Source organism: Sorex fumeus, unplaced genomic scaffold, assembly GCF_029834395.1.
Source record: "Sorex fumeus unplaced genomic scaffold, SorFum_2.1 ptg000019l, whole genome shotgun sequence".
NCBI classification, from domain to species: domain Eukaryota; kingdom Metazoa; phylum Chordata; class Mammalia; order Eulipotyphla; family Soricidae; genus Sorex; species Sorex fumeus.
The window spans coordinates 37,697,707-37,716,585 of record NW_026606076.1 but is presented as its reverse complement, the minus strand read 5'-3'; the positions used below and the strand labels follow the sequence as shown (position 1 = coordinate 37,716,585).

Here is an 18,879-nt window from a genome sequence, read left to right as displayed (position 1 = left end):
ATGGACCTGCACGCGTTTATATCTTATGGGTCACACTAATAATGGAGTGTAGTGGTCCTTCCATCCAGGAATGGGGTTGGGGAAGGGGTGGGACTGGGGGAGGGGAGGTCTGTATTCACTTAACCAGAGTTTTGAGTCTGGCCAGGAACAAGGAGTTGCAAACCTCCCCACCCAGCTGACCCCACCCGACCGGTTGTCAGGTGGACATAAATGCCACTGAGGCGGGTGGGCGTCTCCCTCGGTAGAGACGTTTGAGCTAAGACTGGAAGGGTGTAAGGAAGAAAGTCTTGCCAACGGTTCCCGACAAGGAATAGCCAGTGCAAAGGGCCAGAGGTACTACAGCACGCACGCGCGTTCCAGGAGCAAGGAGACTTGGTAGGGTAGAAGGGGGAACAGGAGTAGGGGCTTTCAGGTAAGAGAAGCAATTAGAGCGATTGGAAGCAATTAGAAGCAATTAGACCTCTTGCCTTGCCCTTAAGCCGACGAGCGTTCGAGACCCGGCACCCCTGAGCCCAGCCGGGAGTAATTCCTGAGCGCAGAGCCAGGAGCAAGACGTGCGCACCGCCAGGTGTGATCCCAAGATCAAAAAGCAAGGAGGAAAGAGGGTTTCTTTGCAGACTCAGGCGAGTAGCCTCGCCCCTCTTCCACCCCGCCCCGGTCTGGGTTGCCAAGGAGACGTGGCCCCGCCCCATCAAGCCCCCACCTCTGGCTCGTCTACTGAGCCTGAAGACCCGCCCCCCCAGCCCCGCCTCCGCACTCGGATCCCCGTTGCCAAGGAGACATGGCCACGCCCCATTAAACCCCGCCTCCGGCTTGTCTACGGAGGGCCAAGCCCCGCCTCTAGCTCCGCCTCCGCATTCAGATTCTGGTTGCCAAGGAGACGTGGCCACGCCCTCCCGTCCCACCACGCCCCCTTCCCGGCCCCGTTCTGCGTTGCCAGGGCGACTCGGGCCCACCTGGTTCAGGCCACGCCTCCGCGCTCTCGGTTCCCGCCCCCCCCGCCCCGCCCCCGATGGCCTATGAGACGCGATCCCGCCCCCCCGCACCCCGCCACACGCACATCTCGGACAGGCCCCGCCCCCAGCCTCGTCTCGGGCCTTCAGGGCCCGGCCCCGCGCCATCCGCGCTGCCCGTTTCCTGCCGCTAGTTGCGCCCTCGGCGGCCACCGTCGTCCTCACCCCGCGCCCGCGCGCCCCGCCCCCGCCGTGCGTGCGGTGCGTGAGCGTGCGCGGGCGCGTCGGCCGGCGAGGGAGCAGCAAACGGCCGGCGGCGGGCGCCGCGCGGGGGGCGGGCGGCGCGGAGGAGGCGGCGGCGGCCATGGCCGAGGCGTCGCCGCAGCCCAGACGCTACTTCTGCCACTGCTGCTCGGCGGAGATCGTGCCGCGCCTGCCGGTGAGGCCCTGGCGGCGGCGGCGCGGGGTCGCCGCGGGCGGGGGGCCGGGCGGCGGGGGGGGGGGTCTTTCCCGCCGGCAGCGCGTGCCCCGGGGGGAAACTGAGGCCGCAGCGCCGCGTGGCCGCCGCCTTCCGGCTGCATCGGGGCCCGCGTCCGGCGCTGCCCGCGGGGCTTGCGCCCTGCCCGGGGCCGGGGTCCGGGCGGCCGGGGCGCGCCGCGTGGCGGGGCTGCTCGTTACCGCGGCTGCGGGCTCCGGCCGCCCCCGCGCCCGGGACCCGCAGCCCCGCGCCCCCGCCGCCGCCGCCGCCGCCGCCGCCGCCGCGGGGTCCGGCCCTCGGCCCGGGGGGCCCGGGGCCCGCGGCGGGGGAGCAGGGGCCGCCGCGCCGCGGGGAACGCGGCCACCCCCGCCGGCCTCCCGGAAACGCCGCCGTTGCCCTTCCGGCCCCCCGTGCGCCCCCCGCTCGCGTCCAGCCCGCCCGGAGGACCGCTGGGAGGACCCGGGGGGCTTCGTCCGGTGCGTCCCGGGCCCGCGGCGCCGAGGGGGACCCGGGCCGCGCGCGCGCGCGCCGACCCCGCGGGGTCCCGGGGACCGCGGCCACTTCCCGCCCCGGTGACCTTGGGCCACGAGGACCCTGACCTCCTGGACTGTCGCTGGGCTGCTCTGGGACCTTCCCCAGCGTCCAGCCCTGGTGGCCAGCAGGTAGCCGCGACCTTTGGTCTCCCGCGCGCCGGCCGGGGGCGCTGGCTGGGGGGCGGGGGGCGCGCGCACTCCGGGGGCGCGTGGTGGTGTCCACGCGGCGCTCGTCGGGGCCGGCTTTGGGCCAGGTGGACGCTTAGGGGGCCGCACCTGGGCGGCGATAGCGACGGCTCCCCCCTCCCCCATCCCACCCTCGCGCCCCGGCCCCGACTCTTCCCCTTTCTGCCCACTTCCTCCCGCGGCCTGTTAGTGGTGGCGCGAGGTGGCGGGGGGCGGCGTCCGCTGCTGGTCGTGGATGAGTTGGGGCGCGTGGCTGGACCCGGCCACCCCGGTACCCCCCCCGCGAGGTCGCGCTCAGGGCCTCCCCGGGGGAGGAGGCCCCGGCCTGGAAGCCGATGGGCCGGTCTGGGGCGTGGTTCGCCCCAAAATTGCTGCGCTGGGCACTCGGCGGGCTTGGCGGGGTCTTGGGGGGGCGCTTGTCTCGTTTCCCGGCTGCAGGTGTCTGCTGGAGTCGACTTGAGGGGTGGGGAAGCTTGGGCAGGAGCCCCCCCACACACACACCCTCTTCCTCCCCCCCCCCCCAGCCTTAATTTCTTGGTCTTCGCCAAAGCTCGTGTTGTTTGGGGTGCTTCCCGATTCTGGGGGGCTCAGGTGTGGGGGTCGGCAGGTCACCAGTGGGAGGGTTACTGTTGGATGGAGGTGCTGCTGGCCAGAGTGATAGGCATCCTGGTGCCCCCCCCACCCCGTGTTGGGCCCGGGGGTGGGGGTTGGGCGGGCAGTGATGGAGTGATGGGTGGTAGAGAGAATCTCACCCTTACCTAGTGGCTTTGTTGTTTGGGGGCTGCCCCCCCGTGATGTTCGGGGCTGACTCCTGGCCCTGCACTCAGGAGTCAGTGGGGGCGATGGGGGGACATCCTGTGGAGTCCCCTGGGGATGGAACTTGGGTCAGCGGCGTGTAAAACCTGCACTTTTCTGCTGACCTCTCTAGCCCTGCCCTGAAGACCCTGGGTGTGTATGTGCGTTGGGGGGGAGTATTAGGTCTGCAGCCTCAGTTTCCCAGACTGCTTGTCGTGTCACCCTTTGTATCAAGGAGATGGGACCACCCTGGGAGGGACAGACGCACGCACAGACACACACTCACACACACGCCGTGTCTGTGTGGGGGTCCTATCACACTGGCCAGCTGCCCACCCAGGTGCTCTGGTGAGCCTAGTGGCCAAGCCCCAGGGTGCGCCTCTCCCTCCTGGGGGGTGTGATTAGTTTTCAGGGGTTGGGCCTCCCGAGTGGTGGGCGGGCCTAGGCAGTGCCAGCCTCAGGGCCCCAGCGTTGAGGCCATCCTCCATTTACAGGTGGGGAAACCGAGGCTGGCGGCCGGGAGGTGACGTTTGAGCAGAGAGCCGACTTCTGCGAGGGGCGAGCCAGGTAGCTATGGGGAGGGGGCGTGCGGCGAAGCTCCCCGGCGGTGGGGCCCGGTGGGGCCCTGTGCGAGCCAGGGGCGCCGTGAGGGAGCAGGTTGCGCCCCATGCGAGCTTCCAGAGCCGCAGTGGGACACGGGGTGCCCGCCAAGGCCACGTCCGCGCCAGCCTGCCCTTGGTCCCTCCACACACGCGTGGCCGGGGTGCTGGGGGCCTCGGAGCTGAGACGCCTCCTCCGGCCTGGCCTGCCTGCCAGGGGGCTGCCCGGAGACTCAACTGGCTTCTGCAGTGTGGGGGGTGGGGGTGGGGGATGGGGAGTCCCTGGCATCCAGAGGGGCTCCCCCAAGACCTCATGCCTCTGGAGCTCGGGGTGGCAGCCTCTCTGGGGGAGAGACGGGGTCACTGGTGTTTGTTTCGTAGTCAGACTGCGCGTGCCAGGCAGAGGTGCGACTCTCATGACTGTTGATGCGATGCTTATGGCGGTGCCACCTTTTCCCGGTCCTAGAACTTTCCAGGGGCGGTGTCCATCTTCACTGCCCCGTTCCTCTCAGGAAGGGGCCTGTACTGGGGGTTTCCATTCCAGGATCCAGCCTGCCTTGGGGGGCGGGTGCTTTTCCTTGAGCGTCCTGGGTTCCAGGGCTGGGGGGCATCCGCTGGGTACCGAGGGCCCATGGGGGGTGCTAGGGGTGTGTCTGCCCGTGCGGCTGCAGGGCTGGGGTGGCTGTGGGGGTCGGATTGTCCGGGGCGCGCTCCTGGTTGCAGGTGTTGGTGCTGAGAAAACGCAGGTCTCGTCACTCCCCCTCTTCCCCCCCCCCCCCCCCCCCCCCGTCGTCTGCCTGTCGGGCAGGGGTCTTGCTCTACCTTGTCACCCCCCGTGGTGGGCACTGTGTCCTCCCAGCAGGAGCCATTGAGCGGGCGCCTGTCTTTATTGAAGGCAGGTCGTGGGTCTGTGGGTCGGGGCTGCCATGTGATCCGGGCCCCGTGACCTGGGGGCTCTGGCCTCAGCTTCCGGCAGTGTGGGCAGGGGGTGAGCAGGGCGTGTCGTTCGGCCGCCCCTAGGTCCCCTCCACCTGCTTATGCCCTGGAATCGCCCACTCTGTACCCCTCGTCTTCCCTGTTTCCCCACATGGCTTGGGGCCACCTGACTAATTTGAGGGGTCACCAGGGTGCTTGTACGCTTCAGGGGGCCCAAAGCCCCCTTCTCATCCATCCTTTTTTTGCCTTTTGGGTCACACCTGGCGATGCACAGGGGTTACTCCTGGCTCACGCACTCAGGAATTACTCCTGGTATTGCTCAGGGGACCCTGTGGGATGCTGGGAATCGAACCCGGGTCTGGCTGCGTGCAAGGCAAACGCCCTCCCCGCCATGCTATCACTCCAGCTCCCCAGCTCATCCTTTTGGGCTCTCTGTAGCCCCCTTAGGCCCATGTTTGGGGGTGCCTAGAGCCTGTGGCTAGGTTGGGGAGGGACTCCCTTGGGCTGGGGCAGTCCTGGAGTTGGGGGGCGGGGGGGTGGGAACGGGGCCCTCAGCCTGGCCCAAGCTTGAAACGTCCACACTGCCCATTCCGCCGTGGCTGGTGCAGCCCGCGCAGGGGGCCCCGTGGGGTTCAGCACCCCCCTCCCCCCCGAGATCCAGCTCACGGCCCTCCCCCTCCCACAGGACTACATCTGCCCGCGGTGCGAGTCTGGCTTCATCGAGGAGCTTCCGGAAGAGACCAGGTGCCAGGCTCGCGGGCACTGCGCTCAGGGCAGGGGGTGCCCGGGTCCTGGGGCCGCCTCGAGGCTGACCAGCCCCAATGTGTCCCTACAGGAGCACAGAGAACGGTTCGGCCCCCTCCACAGCCCCCCCGGAGCAGAGCAGGCAGCCTTTCGAGGTAAGTGAGTGGGCCTGGACCTGTCCCCCCGCCCGCCCACCGCCCCGGTGCCCCCCACCCTGGGCGCGGCCACCCTCCCCTCTGCTCTCTCCCCGCAGAATGTGGACCAGCACCTGTTCACGCTGCCGCGGGGCTACGGCCAGTTTGCTTTCGGCATTTTTGATGACAGCTTTGAGATCCCCACCTTCCCCCCCGGGCCGCAGGCCGACGATGGCCGGGACCCCGAAAACCGGCGGGAGCGGGAGCAGCACTCGCGGCATCGCTACGGCGCCCGGCAGCCCCGCGCCCGCCTCACCGCGCGCCGGGCCACTGGCCGCCACGAGGGCGTCCCCACGCTGGAAGGGTGAGGGCCCGCCCGCCGAGGGTCCCCTCATCTGGGGATGGGTGTCGGGACCCGAGACCCTGAGCCGCCCCGTGACCGTGGGTCGTCCCCCCCCCACTCTCCGTTCCAGAATTATCCAGCAGCTGGTGAACGGCATCATCACCCCTGCCACCATCCCCAACCTGGGCCTGGGCCCCTGGTGAGTAGTGGGGGGTGGGCCCCACGCCCCCCCTTGTTCCGCCACCACTTGAACTCGGCCCTCTCTGCCCAGGGGCGTCCTGCACTCGAACCCCATGGACTATGCCTGGGGCGCCAATGGCCTCGACGCCATCATCACACAGGTACGGGGCCTCCTGGGGGGCTGAGTTTGGGGGGCGCGGTGGAGGGGAGGAGACCCGTGATGCTGAGCTGGGGTACCCGTCTGCCCCCTCTCACTCCCGCGCCCTGGCGGGGGTGGGTCCTGGCGGGGGTGGGGGGCGCTGACCTGGGAGCCCCGGGGGGCGTCCCGGGAGCCCAACAAGCGTGGCCTTGGGGCTTTTGCAGGCGACGGGCACTCTGGCCCCCCTGTCTTTCAGCTCCTCAATCAGTTTGAGAACACGGGCCCCCCGCCAGCCGACAAAGAGAAGATCCAGGCCCTCCCCACCATCCAGGTCTCCGAGGAGCACGTAGGTGAGCCCCCGCCCCACGGGGGTGCGGTGGGGTGGGCTGGGGGGTGGGCGCGGGGGCGCGGCGCTGAGCGGCTGTCCCGCAGGCTCGGGCCTGGAGTGTCCCGTGTGCAAGGACGACTACGCGCTGGGGGAGCGCGTCCGGCAGCTGCCCTGCAACCACCTCTTCCACGACGGCTGCATCGTGCCCTGGCTGGAGCAGGTGAGCGGGGCGGCGGGGGCCGGGCAGCCCCCCCCCAGCCCCGGCCCACCTTCCCGCCCGCCCTGAACCCCCTCCCCCGTCTCCCACCCAGCATGACAGCTGCCCCGTCTGCCGGAAGAGCCTCACCGGCCAGAACACGGCCACCAACCCCCCGGGCCTGACCGGAGTCAGCTTCCCGTCCTCGTCTTCCTCGTCTTCCTCCTCGTCCCCCAGCAACGAGAACCCAGCGGGCAGCTCCTGAGCCTGCCCCCCCCCTCCCCCGCGCGGCCCAGAGTGTCTGCCCAGCTCAGTCGGGGGTGGGGGGGGCCTGGCTGCCCGCCCGCGGCCCCCATACCATTGGGGCCCCCGCCCCCCTCCCCCCTCGTTGGCGGGCCCCACCGCCCCCACGGCTGAGGGCAGAAGTTGGAGGTCCCGCCACCCCCCCGGGATGGAAGGCGAGCGCCCCCCCGGGCTCAGCTGGTGGGCCTCACCCCGGCCCAGGGCTCCCCCCGCCCCGGCGCCGCCTCGGTCCTGATTGTCCAACCTCTTCTTCCATCTGTTCAACAGCGGAAAGGTTTTTATAATTTTAAATTATTACCGCTTTGAAATAAATGGACGTTTCGCTCACACGCGCGTGCATGATCTGTGGGGGAGAGGCGCTTGCCAGCTCCCGGCACCCCCGGCCGGCCCCGTGTTCCCGCCCCGCTGGCCAGCGGCGAGCCCCCAGCGAAAGGGGCCGGGACCAGAAAGATGACCAGCAAAACCAGAACAAAAAACTGCTCGACACAGATGTTTTTTTTTTTTTTAAAGGAAGAAAAAAATCTGTATCTCAAAAGCTATTTAAAAATACACCTACTTAGAAAGCAGTGTGCTTGGCGTCTTTTTTCTGTGCCGTGTGCATGGGGGTGCCCGTGGGCAGCCGGCCGGCCCTCAGGGTGGCACTTACAGAGATGAAGCTGGTGACTCAACACCTGGACAGTACATCCACCAAGGAGCCAGCCAGGCAGAGCAGGTACTACTGTGTGGGGCACGGGGTACCCCCAGAGCCGTGTACCTGCTTTAGACCCAGACCTAGTGGCACAGGGGTTGCCTGCCTCACTGTGGGGAACACCCCCGGTGCTAGCCGAGAGGATGCCCCTCCCATCTGGGACACCCCAACCTCCATGTGCCACCCACTCCTGCCAGGCAGGTGTTTGCTCCGGAGGCCCGTGGCAGGCTGCCATGCTCTGGCACCCACAGCTCAAAGGCTTCAGCTGAGTCTCTTCTCACGTGGGCAGCTCCTGGCGGGAGAACCAGGGAACCTCCAGCTCTTCTGAGTGTTTTGAATTAGTTCTGGGGCCAACACCTGTCGATGCTCAAGGCTTACTCCCAGCTCTGCCCTTGGGGATCATTCCTGGCGCTGCTCAGGGGACCCAATGATGTGCCACGGATCAAACCGCCATCAGCGGCATGCAAGGCAAACGCCCTCCCACTGCACTAGTGCTCCCCTCTTCTGAGCTTCTCCAGCCTCCCAGCCTGTAGCTTCTCTCTGGTGCAGCTGAAGCTGGGGAGGAGTGATCTGGGTCCCTACCCATTTGGGGGTCTCCGTCCTTGGCATGGAACACGTGATGAGCACCTGTCACCCCCACTTCACCTCTCCCAGCCTTCCAAGCTCTTTAGAGACCCCATGGTCGCCTCAAAACACCCCAGTGGGTTCCCACCTCCCTGCTCTTGGCCTTGGCTGGGTCTGGCAGGCCACACTAGCTAGACCTTGGGGTGCTGGTCTCAGTCCCTGACCCTGCCTCCTCTGACCTCAGCTCCCAGCGGGGTTCCCCCAGGGTCCCGGTTGTGAGGTGAACTGGCCCCAGCACGGTGGCTTCCGAATCCTGGCGGCCCCCGGGGGTCTCAGGAGACCAGGACAGGCAAGAAGTGGGTGGACAAGTGGTGCCTGCGGGTCCGGCCTCCACGCCGGGGAGCCCCGCGCCCGTCCAGCGCCAGGAACATGGGCCGGCCGTGGCGGCGCCAGCGGAGCGAGGCATAGGTGTTGAAGCCGTTCTCCTCGATGCGTTCTCGAAACCTGCAGTGCGCAGTGTAGACTGGCTGGGTGGTGGAGCAGGGGGACGTGGGGTTGTCAGGCCGGGGATCCATGCAACCCCGACCACCTAACTGGCCACGCTCACAGCGCCCTCCACCTGAGCTCAGGGCCTGACTCCGCCCACTTGCCTGGCCACGCCCACGGCGCCCTCCACCTGAGCTCAGGGCCTGACTCCGCCCACTTGTCTGCCCACACCCACTGACAAGCTTTCCCCCTTCCCCTCCCTGAGCCAGACCCGGTCCACACACTCACCGAACCATAGAGGCGGCCACGGCGATTCATGGCCACGTAGAAGCCCGTGTGTATTGCCTTGAGCGCCACGACGCCCACACGGATGGAACGGATCTCAATGACACCTGGGGATCGGATTTGCTCAGAGCCTGGCCACCAACCCGGCACAGGGATCCCCCCTGGCTCTGCACTCAGGAATTACCCCTTGGCGGTGCTCGGGGGACTATATGGGATGCTGGGAATCGAACCCAGGTCGGCTGCATGCAAGGCAAACGCCCTACCAGCTGTGCTATCGCTCCAGCCCCTTTCCCTCCCTCCTTTTCCTCTTTTTTTGGAGGGCTGGGGGAGGGAGAGGGGTGGTTTGATCTACTCTGTGCACTGCTCAGGCCTTGCTCTGAGCTTCTCAGGAATCACTCCCAGTCAGCCCCATTCTTCCTTCTTCCATTTCTTCCCTCATTCTCCAGGCTGTGTTTGGTGCCAAGCTCCCCACTCCCACATCCCATGCCCCGCACTGGGTGTGAGAAGCTCAGTCCAAGGGGCTGGTCTGGAGGTGCAAAACATGCAGACCACAGAGTCTCCCCCGACACTATGCCTGCTAACAGGAGCTGCGAACACTGTACAAGCAGCTCTACCCTGCAGCTCCAGTTGCGAAGAGCTAGATGTGCCCATTTCCCAGAGGGGAAACTGAGGTCTGGGGCATAGAAGCCAGCTTTTGGCTCCATCCTCCCTCGAGTACTGAGCCCATGTTTTTTTCTCTCCAGAAAATGGGGATAGTGGGGGTGGCCTGAAGGTCAGCCTGTCTTAAATTTGGAGTTGGATGCCTGAGGGGATGGGAGTCTCACTCCATGCCCTGGTGTGTATTGTATCATTATTTATTCAGCCAGATGCTCAGTTGAGATCTGCCCAAGCCCACTTCCTGGGTGGGGTCCCTAACTCAGCCCCTAACCCCTTCAGGAACCCCTCTGACATATATATATTTTTTTTTAATTTTGGCCACACCCAACAGTGCTCGGGGCTTTTTGTTCCAGGATCACTCCTGGTGATCTTTGTGGACCCTCTGAGGTGCTTGGGATCAAACCTGGATCAGACGCGTGCAAGACATGACACAGCTGTCTTGTTCCCTCCAGCCCTTGGCATCCTGATTCTTGCTCACTCTAACATTTCCCTTTCTTGGGGGATGGAATGATAGCATAGGGGGTAGGGTGTTTGCCTTGCACGCAGCCTGACCGGGGTTCAATTCCCAGCATCCCATATGGTCCCCTGAGCACCGCCAGGAGTAATTCCTGAGTGCATGAACCAGGAGTAACCCCTGTGCATCGCTGGGTGTGACCCAAAAAGCAAAAAAAAAAAAAAAAAAAAAAAGATTTCCCTTTCTCCTCTGCCTAGGAGCTCCAGAAGGGCAGACCCCCCCGGGGTCCCCCTTGTACAGCATATCACTCCAGCCTCATTCACAGCCACCAGATGCACAGTGGGGGGGGGCCCAGCCCACCCCCATCACCATCCACCATTGTCATCCCACCGGTGGCCAGACAGGAGAGCCTGGTCTCCGAGCAGCAGTGACTGTCCCAAGTCACCAGTGACATCCAGGCTTCACCCGCACCCGAGGCCACTCTGCCTGGCCAGGGCCCTCACCGATGGACCGGCCCGGCCAGTTGCCTGTCATTCATTGTCCTTGTCTCAGGGACCTAATGAGAGCTTGGGCGCTTCAGATGAAAGCACGGGAGGGTTGGGGTGATTATGTCCTAATGGCAGTGATTCAGGCGGTGGCCGGTCAGTGGTGCTGGGGAGACTGCCCGTGAGGTCTCCCCAACACCTTTGGTTTCCCAGCAACCACTCGCTCGCTCCTGTGCCCCTTCCCTAATACATGACATGAGCATTGTATTGAGAGCCTACTGTTTGCTGGGCAAGGTGACAAGACTAGACACACCAGAGCTTTGATGTTCTGGACATCATCGAGCGCCACCAAAACCCTGACAGGGTGGCCCTGGGCAGGTCAGCCAGCTCAGTGTGCCTCTATTTCCTCATCTGCCCAATGGGCAGCTAGGAAGAAATAAATGGTGCCCAGCTCAAGCCATTGGGGCTGTGGAGGGAACTCAGAAACCAGGCACTAGTCCAGCTCCTTCTTATGTAATAGCTGGCCAGTCCCTTCCCAGATCTTCAGCACATGCCCAGTGACCTCCTCCAAGTCAGGATTATACCATAATCCTGACTGCTGCGGAGCCATCACCTCATCTTGTGATCCTCACCCCACGGTGGGCTGACAACTTTTGGGGCCACACCTGGTGATGCTCAGGGTTTACTCCTGGCTCTGGGCTCAGGGATCACTCCTGGTGATGCTCTGGGGACCAGATACAGATGCGGGTGGGAGCCGGGGGTGCGAATCCAGGCAGGCTGCATGCAAGGCAAGCGCCCTCCCCGCTGTACTATCGCTCTGGCCCCCTGGACTGGCATGTACAACGGGGGAAACTGAGACTCCAGATGGGGGAAGCCTCACTCTTCCTCCCTGGGGGGAGAGACGGGTTCGTCTCCCTGCCGCCGTAGAACTGACTACCCAGCTGCCGCCCTCGGCGTACTCACTGTCCGGGCTGTGACGCCAGCGGGTGCCTTGCACGTGGCCACTGGGGTCCACGCGCAGGAAGAAATGCGTGGACGAGAAGAGACGCCGCCAGCGCACGTCGCCCTCCAGGTGTGGGTAGCTGCGCGGTCTCCTCGGCCCGCTGGGGGTCCCCGCAGAGCTGGGCGGCCGGGCCAGCAGCAGCCACACCAGACCCAGCCACAGGCGGCGGCGCATGGCCCGTGGCCCCCGCTCTCCTCCCACACTTTGCCTTCTCCGCGCGAGGGTCAGCGGCTCTGCCTTCGCGCGGTCTAGGCTGGGCGCCCGCGCGGGCCAATAGGGAGCTTTGGGGGCGGGGACAGAGGCTCAATGGGCGGGGAATGGCCGGGGAGGAGACCAATGGAGCGCCTTGGGGGCGTGGCCGGAGCTGCTGGGGGCGTGATCGGAGCTGGGGGGCGGAGCGATGGGGCCGCAGGGGCGGGGCCCGTTTCCCTAAACAGGCTCTGGGCTCCACGCGCGTTTGTTTGTCTTGCGGGGCGTGTCGGTGAGTCACCGGGTTGTTCTGTGGGGGCTGTAGGGAGGTGTGAGGGTGAGAGCCTGCTATAGACACGAGGGAGACAGAGGCAGAGACCACAGAAAAGGAGACAGGGAACAAAGTGAGGCAGAAAAGAGAGAAAAAGACAAACGGCCAGAGAGATAGTACAGTGGGAACGAAGCTTGCCTGGCAGACCCCCGGCAACCCATAGCCGGGTCCCCCAGCCCTGCTAGGAGGATTCCCTAAACCCGAAGCCAAGAGTCTGACCAGAGCACCACAGCTGGGAGTTGCCCCAAAACAAAAAAGCAAAAGAGAAACAGACCAACAGAAATAGACACAAGATAGGACCCAGACACAGACATAGAGACAGTGTGTGTGTGTGTGTGTGTGTGTGTGTGTGTGTGTGTGTGTGTGTGTGTGTGTGTGGTGGGGGAGACAGAGAGAGCAGAAACAGACAGGCAAGGAGCTACGGGGTCAGGTTGGAGTGGATGTCTAGGTCTGAGGGGTCCATCGGACTCTTAGAACCAGAACCTGAGCATGCCCAGGTGAATATTGAAGGAAAGCACGCACATAGGGGGCTAAGCTGCTAGCTCGGTGTCTAGGGGGTTGCTGTAGACAAGCTGGCAGCTCGTGGGAAGATCGACACATGCTCTGTCCCCGATTAGGGCACAAAAACACTGACGATGACCTGGGCCAGCACCCCAGCTACAGCCGCAATGAGGTGACCCCGGTTGCACCTAGAACTGGCATCCTTACAGCCACAACGCCATGCCAATGAGAGGCACCCTACAAGCCGCAGCCTGGACTGGGCAGAGAGGCTGGGAGGCATTTGGGGTGGAGCTGGAGTCACCCGGCTGTGACAGATTGGAACCACGACACAACACCTGAGGGATTCCGTGTATGAGACGCCTGTCACCCCAAACTCTAGCTCTTCGTCTGCACCGGGGAGTCATTCCCGACCTCACGGAGCCCGGGGTGCGGCGCCCAGGCGCCCGGTAATACCTGCCCCTGGGCCAGCCAGAAACTCGGGTCTTCCCTTCCGTGTGTCTCCACCCCACCCCCGGGAGATGTTAGGGGGTGCGGGAGCCCCACCTGAGAACTGGCACGACTGTGTGTTCGAGTTTGTTTACTAACAATCCCTGCCACCCAGGTCACACGCCACACAGCCACTTATAGAGTCTAAGGGGGCATTCTCAGGAAACGAGTCTCAGGACCACCATGGCTTTGACGGAGTTCTAGAACTTTCCATCCTGCCAAGGGAAGCTCTGGCTGTAGTCCCCTGTCCGATCCCGCTTCTTGTCTGTGGAGGAGCCTGTTTTGGACATTCAGATCCATCGAAATCCCCTCTAAAGGGCATTAGGGAGACTGTTCTCTCCCTGAGCATCCTGGGGTCCACGGTGAGGGGTTCAGACTTGCTTCTCTTTCCTGGCATTGCAGACCAACAGGTGGGGGATAGATGTGTGTCTTTTTACCTTGTTTAGGTTTTCTTATTTTTTTGGAGGGGCACATCTGACGGTATTCAGAGTGAGTTCTGGTTCTGTATCCTCAGGAATCACTCCTTGTGGCCCTTGGGGGGTATCGTATGGGGTGCTAGGGATGGCACCCGAACTGACCATGTGCAAGGCAACTGCCTTGATATCTCTGCACTATTTCTACAGCCGCTATTCAAGTTTTGGTGTTTGGGCTTTTATTATTATTATTTTTTTTGGTGTGTGGAGGTCATAGCTGGTGGTGTTTGGGGGCTCCCTCCTGCTATGTGCTCAGTCCTAGCAGTGCTCATGGAATCATGCAGGATCAGGGATTAATCCCAGGCTTCCTGCAGGCAAATCCTGTGCTCTGCACCTTACAGCCGTTTTCCTGTTCCCCTCCTCATTTAAAATCGTTTTGGTGGGAAAAGGGAGAACACTCAGCTATCCTCAGGACTGACTTCCAGGGGAAGGTTTGGGGTATCCTATGTGGTACCAAGGATTAAACTTGGGTTGGTTGGAAACTAGACAAGTACCCTATCTGCTGTACCATTGCTCCAGTCCCTAACTTTTTTTTTTTTTAGCTTTGGGCCACACCCACTGGTACTTAGGGAATTATTTCTGTCTCTATGTTTAGGGATGATGACTGGCGGTGCTCAGCTGACCAGATGTGGAGCGAGGGATTTGAACTGGATTGAAAGCATGAAAGACAAGCACCTTAGCCCTGTGCTGTCCCTCTGACCTGCCCCACGTAACATTTGAAAATACATATTGATGGATTTCCACAATGGCTGTGAGGATGTAAAGCCAATTCCTGCCAGCATCTTCCTTCCTTCCTTCCTTCCTTCCTTCCTTCCTTCCTTCCTTCCTCCCCCTCCCTGTGCTGCTTACATCAGCAGGACCCCATTTCTGTAAAGCAGGGGTGCCCAAACTCCAGCCCCTCCGTACCCTATTCCTCATCTCCGTTCATCTGTCTCCACACATCTCACATGCCATTAAAGTTGTTCTTGGGGGGGCTGGAGCAATAGTACAGAGGGTAGGGCGTTTGCCTTGCACGCAGCCAACCCGGGTTCGATTCCCAGCATCCCATATGGTCCCCTGAGCACCGCCAGGGGTAATTCCTGAGCGCAGAGCCAGGAGGAACCCCTGTGCATTGCCGGGTGTGACCCAAAAAGCAAAAAAAAAATAAAAATAAAAAATAAAAAATTAAAGTTGTTCTTGGGGTCAGAGCGATAGTACAGCAGGGAGAGCGTTTGTCTTCCACATGTCTGACCCGAGTTGGATGCCCAGCATCTCACAGATTCCCTGAGCACTACCAGGAGAAATTCCTGAGTACAGAGCCAGGAGGGACCCCTGAGCATCACTAGGTGTAACTCAAAAAGAAAAAAAAAGTTGTTTTTGCTTTATTTTTTGTGGGCGCCCCTTCCAAGCAGTACTCAAGGTATCCAAGAACCATTTCCAGCACTCCTTGGCCCACCAGCTCATCCAGTTCGATGCTTGGGCCCAACGATGTGGCACTGCTCAAGGGAGGGACATTGAATTACATGGTCCTCTGAGCACTGTTCGGATGGAATCCTGAGCACTTGCCAGGACTAGTTCCTGAGCACTGCCAGTCGGGGTCCAAAACAAGGAGTCAAGGAAGAAGGAAGGAATGAAAGGAGAGGAGAAAGAGTAAGGAGAGAGTGAGGGAGGGAGGAAGGAAGGAGGAGGGAAAGGAGGAAGGAAGAAAGGAAGGAAGGAAGGAAGGAAAGAAGGAAGGAAGGAAGGAAAAAAGGGGGGATGAGAGGGAAGGAAGAGAAAGAGGGAAGGAGGAAGAAAGGAAAGAGAGGAAAGGAAGGACGGAGGGAGGAAAGGGAGAGAAGGAAAGGAAAGAAGAAAGGGAGGAGGAAGGAAGGAAGGAAGGAAGGAAGGAAGGAAGGAAGGAAGGAAGGAAGAAAAGAAGATGCTGGAGTGATTATACAGCAGGGAGGGCATCTGCCTTGTATGCGCCCGACCTAGGTTTGATCCCTGGCATCCCATAGGGTGCCCCAAGCACCACCAGGAGTGACCCCTAGTCCTGAGCCCGGAGTGATCCCTGAGCATCACTGGGTGTGATCCAGAAACTTAAAAGGAAAATTAAGGAACGATGGAGAGAAGGAAGGAAAGGAGGAAGGGAGGGAAAAAGGAAGGAAGGAAGCAAGGAAGGAAAGAAGGGAGGGAGAGAGGGGAGAGGAAGGGAGGGTGGGTTGGTCGGTCACAGCCCCCCAGTGCCTGGGTCGCTGGGAAATGGGAACACTGCCCGGATGTTCTGATTCTACATCCTCCCGTGCCAGCTTCTCTTCTTCCCCCTCACCCCCAGAAGTGGAAACAGAGATTCAGACTCTCAGGCTTGGCTGCCAGCCTGGCTTCCGGGCACAGCAGGGCAGGCACGGGGCAGGAGGGGGGGTGCCTCCAGGTCTTGGGGCGGAGTGCGGGGGGTGGGGGGGGGGAGAGCAGCAGGTTCAGCCCCTGAGGCCAGGAAGGCAAGCCCAGGTGTGAGTCAGGGTGAGGTCAAGGTCCCCGGGGCACCCCGGGGTGTGGGTCAGGGCGGGGTGCGGGGCTGCTGCTGTGTTTGAAAACATTCCCAGCCGGTGGCATCACGCGCGTGGGCAGCGGCGTCTGGAATGTGCCTCCGAAGGTAGCCGGCCCCGTGTTCTGGCCAATGGGGAAACCCAAGTCCCAGCACGTGGGGACCGAGGACAGCGGGGGTGTCCCTGCGTCCTGGCACAGCCTGGTCCACTGTCTCCCCACCCAGGGCAGGGAACCCCACACCAGGAGGGGCCGTCCCCACCCCCCCAGGAAAACCCCCAACCCCTTTCATCTCTCCCGGATGCCAGGGCTGGGAAGCTCCAGCTGCCCATCACCCTTGTGTAGTTTTTTTTTCGCCCTCCTGGCCGTGAAGGTTGGGAAGGCAGTGGGTAAACTGAGGCCAGCGGCTGGCCATGTGAGGGAGTTATCCCAATCCCACCTGTTTGGGGTGCTGTTCATGATCACTCCCTGATGTTCACGCTGTCTTGAGCCAGCTGGGCCAACCTCTGGACCTTTTCCCCACCATGAACCAGTTCCCAGAAGTTACTATTGTGCCGCTAACATGCCCACCCCCCTCCAAGTTCTGAGGTACCGGAGAAAAACACAAGCACACAAGGATGGCTCTGATGTTTACTGGGGGTGGTGGGTGACCCAGAAGGACCAGTGGTTTGGGGAGACAGGGCAGGGCTGAGGTCAGGGAGGGAGGAAGTCTATGAGGTGTCAGGCATCGATTTGTTTTGGGGTTTGGGGTCACACCTAGTGAGGTGCAGGGATCACTCCTGGTGGTGTTAAGAGCACCCCGTGGGATGATGGGGATCGAACCTGGATCTGCTGTGTGCAGGGGAACTCCCCTCCCATCACTCTTGCCCCACTTTTTTGCTTTTTGGGGGTCACACCTGGCGATGTTCAGGAAACCACCCAGGATTCCAGGGAGCGAACCCAGGTCAACCGCATTCAAGGCAAACGCCCTCCCCACGGTACCATGACTCCGGCCCTGTCTCACTTATTTTAAAAATCATTTTTATTGAGGTGCCAGGACTTACAATTCTGTACTAATGCATTTTAAGATTTACATTTATCTATTAGATAAATCCTACAAAGGTAAATTTTATTAAGAATGAAGAGTTAAGCTGGAGCAATAGCGCAGCAGGTAGGGCGTTTGCCTTGCATGCGGCCGACCCGGGTTCGATTCCCAGCATCCCATATGGTCCCCCGAGCACCGCCAGGAGTAATTCCTGAGTGCAGAGCCAGGAGTAACCCCTGTGCATCGCCGGGTGTGACCCAAAAAGAAAAAAAAAAGAATGAAGAGTTAATAAAAATGTAAGGAGAGATCATGAATGTGCGTATAGCACTGTCCTCCCCTTGTTCATCGATCTGCTTGAGTGGGCACCAGTAACGTCTCCATTGTGAGACTTGGCGTTACTGTGTTTGGCATATCGAATACCTCAAGGGGAGCTTGCCAGGCTCTGCTGTGCGGGCGAGATACTCTTGGTAGCTTACCGGGCTCTCCGAGAGGGGCGGAGAAATCAAACCTGGATTGTCCGGGCTGGCTGCGTGCAAGGTAAACGCCCTACCGCTGTGCTATCGCTCCAGCCCGAATGTGCATATAGAAGTATAAAGGTAAAGGTAAAGGCCCTCCCGTTGATCATCAATTTGCTCGAGCGGGCCCAGTAACGTCTCCATTGGAGACTTTGTTGTTACTGTGTTTGGCATATCGAATACGTCACGGGGAGCTTGCCAGGCCCTGCGGTGCGGGCGAGATACTCTCGGTATATATAGAAATATAGAAATACAAATTCTTTAGCATTATCTTTGGTTTCTGGCAATGCTTAGGGTTACTTCTGCCTCTGCACTCAGGAATGCTTAGCGGGACTGGAGAGATAGCACAGCGGGGAGGGCGTTTGCCTTGCACACGGCCGACCCGGGTTCGATTCCCAGCATCCCATATGGTCCCCCGAGCACCGTCAGGAGTAACTCCTGAGTGCAGAGCCAGGAGTAACCCCTGTGCATCGCTAGGTGTGACCCCCCTCCAAAAAAAGGAACGCTTAGCAATGCTGGGGGGATTTAATTCGGATCAGCTGCGTGCAAGGCAGACACCCTCCCCAGTATAGTATCGCTCTGACCCTTTTATTATTATTTGTTTCTTTTGGCTTCTGGGCTACACCCAGTTGATCCTCAGGGTTACTTCTTTTAGTTGACAGGGGATAGTGGGCACATCTCTCTCTCTCTCTCTCTCTCTCTCTCTCTCTCTCTCTCTCACACTCACACACACACACTCACACACACACACACACACACACACGACCATGCCCAGCTGTGTTCAGGGTTTACTTACACTCCTGCTCTGCACTCAAGGATCACTCCTGGGTATGCTCAGGGACCACAGGGGGTGCTGGGGATAGAACCCAGGTCGGCCACATGCAACACAAGTGCCCTACCCATTTTACTCTCTTGGGTGCCCAGCTCACGCAGTCCCACCCCAGACATTAAGGAGGTTCCCAACACCGCCAGGCATGATCTCCACAAAAAAATAAATAAATAAAAATAAAAAAATAAACTAAACAAAAAAGCTGGCCCGAGCCAGTGACTCCTGCTATTCACTGCCCTTGAGTGACTGTTACTACTCCACGATGACTCAGTATCTTGAACAGTGGAGCGAGGGGCAGTTCCTCTTCCAGTGACCGTGTTTCTTGCAGAAGGCACACTGGTCCCGGTCGAGCCTCCAGGGTTTCCTCTTTGGGACTGAGGTGTTGCTCTGGACCAGGGCTTTCTGCAGCTCCCAGGTGAGGCCCTTCACTATTCTCTCGGCCTGCGCCTGAGCCCGGTTATGGAAGACCTCGAAGGCTTCCCTCTGCAGGGTGGACAGAGAGGTCGTAGGACCCTTGTACAACCTCTGCAGGTGCTTCTGGATATCCAAAGCCGATT

At 61.5% G+C, this 18,879-nt stretch overlaps 2 protein-coding genes across 2 annotated transcripts; one reads left to right on the top strand and one right to left on the bottom strand.

The window, feature by feature from the left end:
- Positions 1–1,219: 1,219 nt before the first annotated feature.
- Positions 1,220–7,413, top strand: RNF126 (ring finger protein 126). Its single transcript, XM_056112868.1, has 9 exons — positions 1,220–1,392; positions 5,166–5,224; positions 5,316–5,379; positions 5,478–5,722; positions 5,832–5,900; positions 5,973–6,042; positions 6,277–6,370; positions 6,453–6,568; positions 6,660–7,413. Exons 1-9 carry the CDS (start codon positions 1,318–1,320, stop codon positions 6,807–6,809), a joined length of 942 nt encoding a protein of 313 aa, XP_055968843.1. The 5' UTR covers positions 1,220–1,317; the 3' UTR covers positions 6,810–7,413.
- Positions 7,414–8,271: 858 nt separating this feature from the next.
- FGF22 (fibroblast growth factor 22) lies at positions 8,272–11,679 on the bottom strand. The gene is made up of 3 exons (XM_056112880.1): positions 11,430–11,679; positions 8,874–8,977; positions 8,272–8,626 (listed from the first exon to the last, which is right to left on the bottom strand). Exons 1-3 carry the CDS (start codon positions 11,641–11,643, stop codon positions 8,432–8,434), a joined length of 513 nt encoding a protein of 170 aa, XP_055968855.1. The 5' UTR covers positions 11,644–11,679; the 3' UTR covers positions 8,272–8,431.
- Between the last annotated feature and the right edge of the window lie 7,200 nt (positions 11,680–18,879).

Coding starts and splice junctions, on each gene's coding strand:
- FGF22 (XM_056112880.1), bottom strand. CDS start 11,643: ATGCGCCGCCGCCTGTGGCTGGGTCTGGTGTGGCTGCTGCTGGCCCGG. Junction 8,978..11,429: donor CTGGCGTCACAGCCCGGACA/GTGAGTACGCCG, acceptor TCCGATCCCCAG/GTGTCATTGAGATCCGTTCC. Junction 8,627..8,873: donor GTGGCCGCCTCTATGGTTCG/GTGAGTGTGTGG, acceptor TCCACCACCCAG/CCAGTCTACACTGCGCACTG.
- RNF126 (XM_056112868.1), top strand. CDS start 1,318: ATGGCCGAGGCGTCGCCGCAGCCCAGACGCTACTTCTGCCACTGCTGC. Junction 1,393..5,165: donor AGATCGTGCCGCGCCTGCCG/GTGAGGCCCTGG, acceptor CCCCTCCCACAG/GACTACATCTGCCCGCGGTG. Junction 5,380..5,477: donor AGAGCAGGCAGCCTTTCGAG/GTAAGTGAGTGG, acceptor CTCTCCCCGCAG/AATGTGGACCAGCACCTGTT.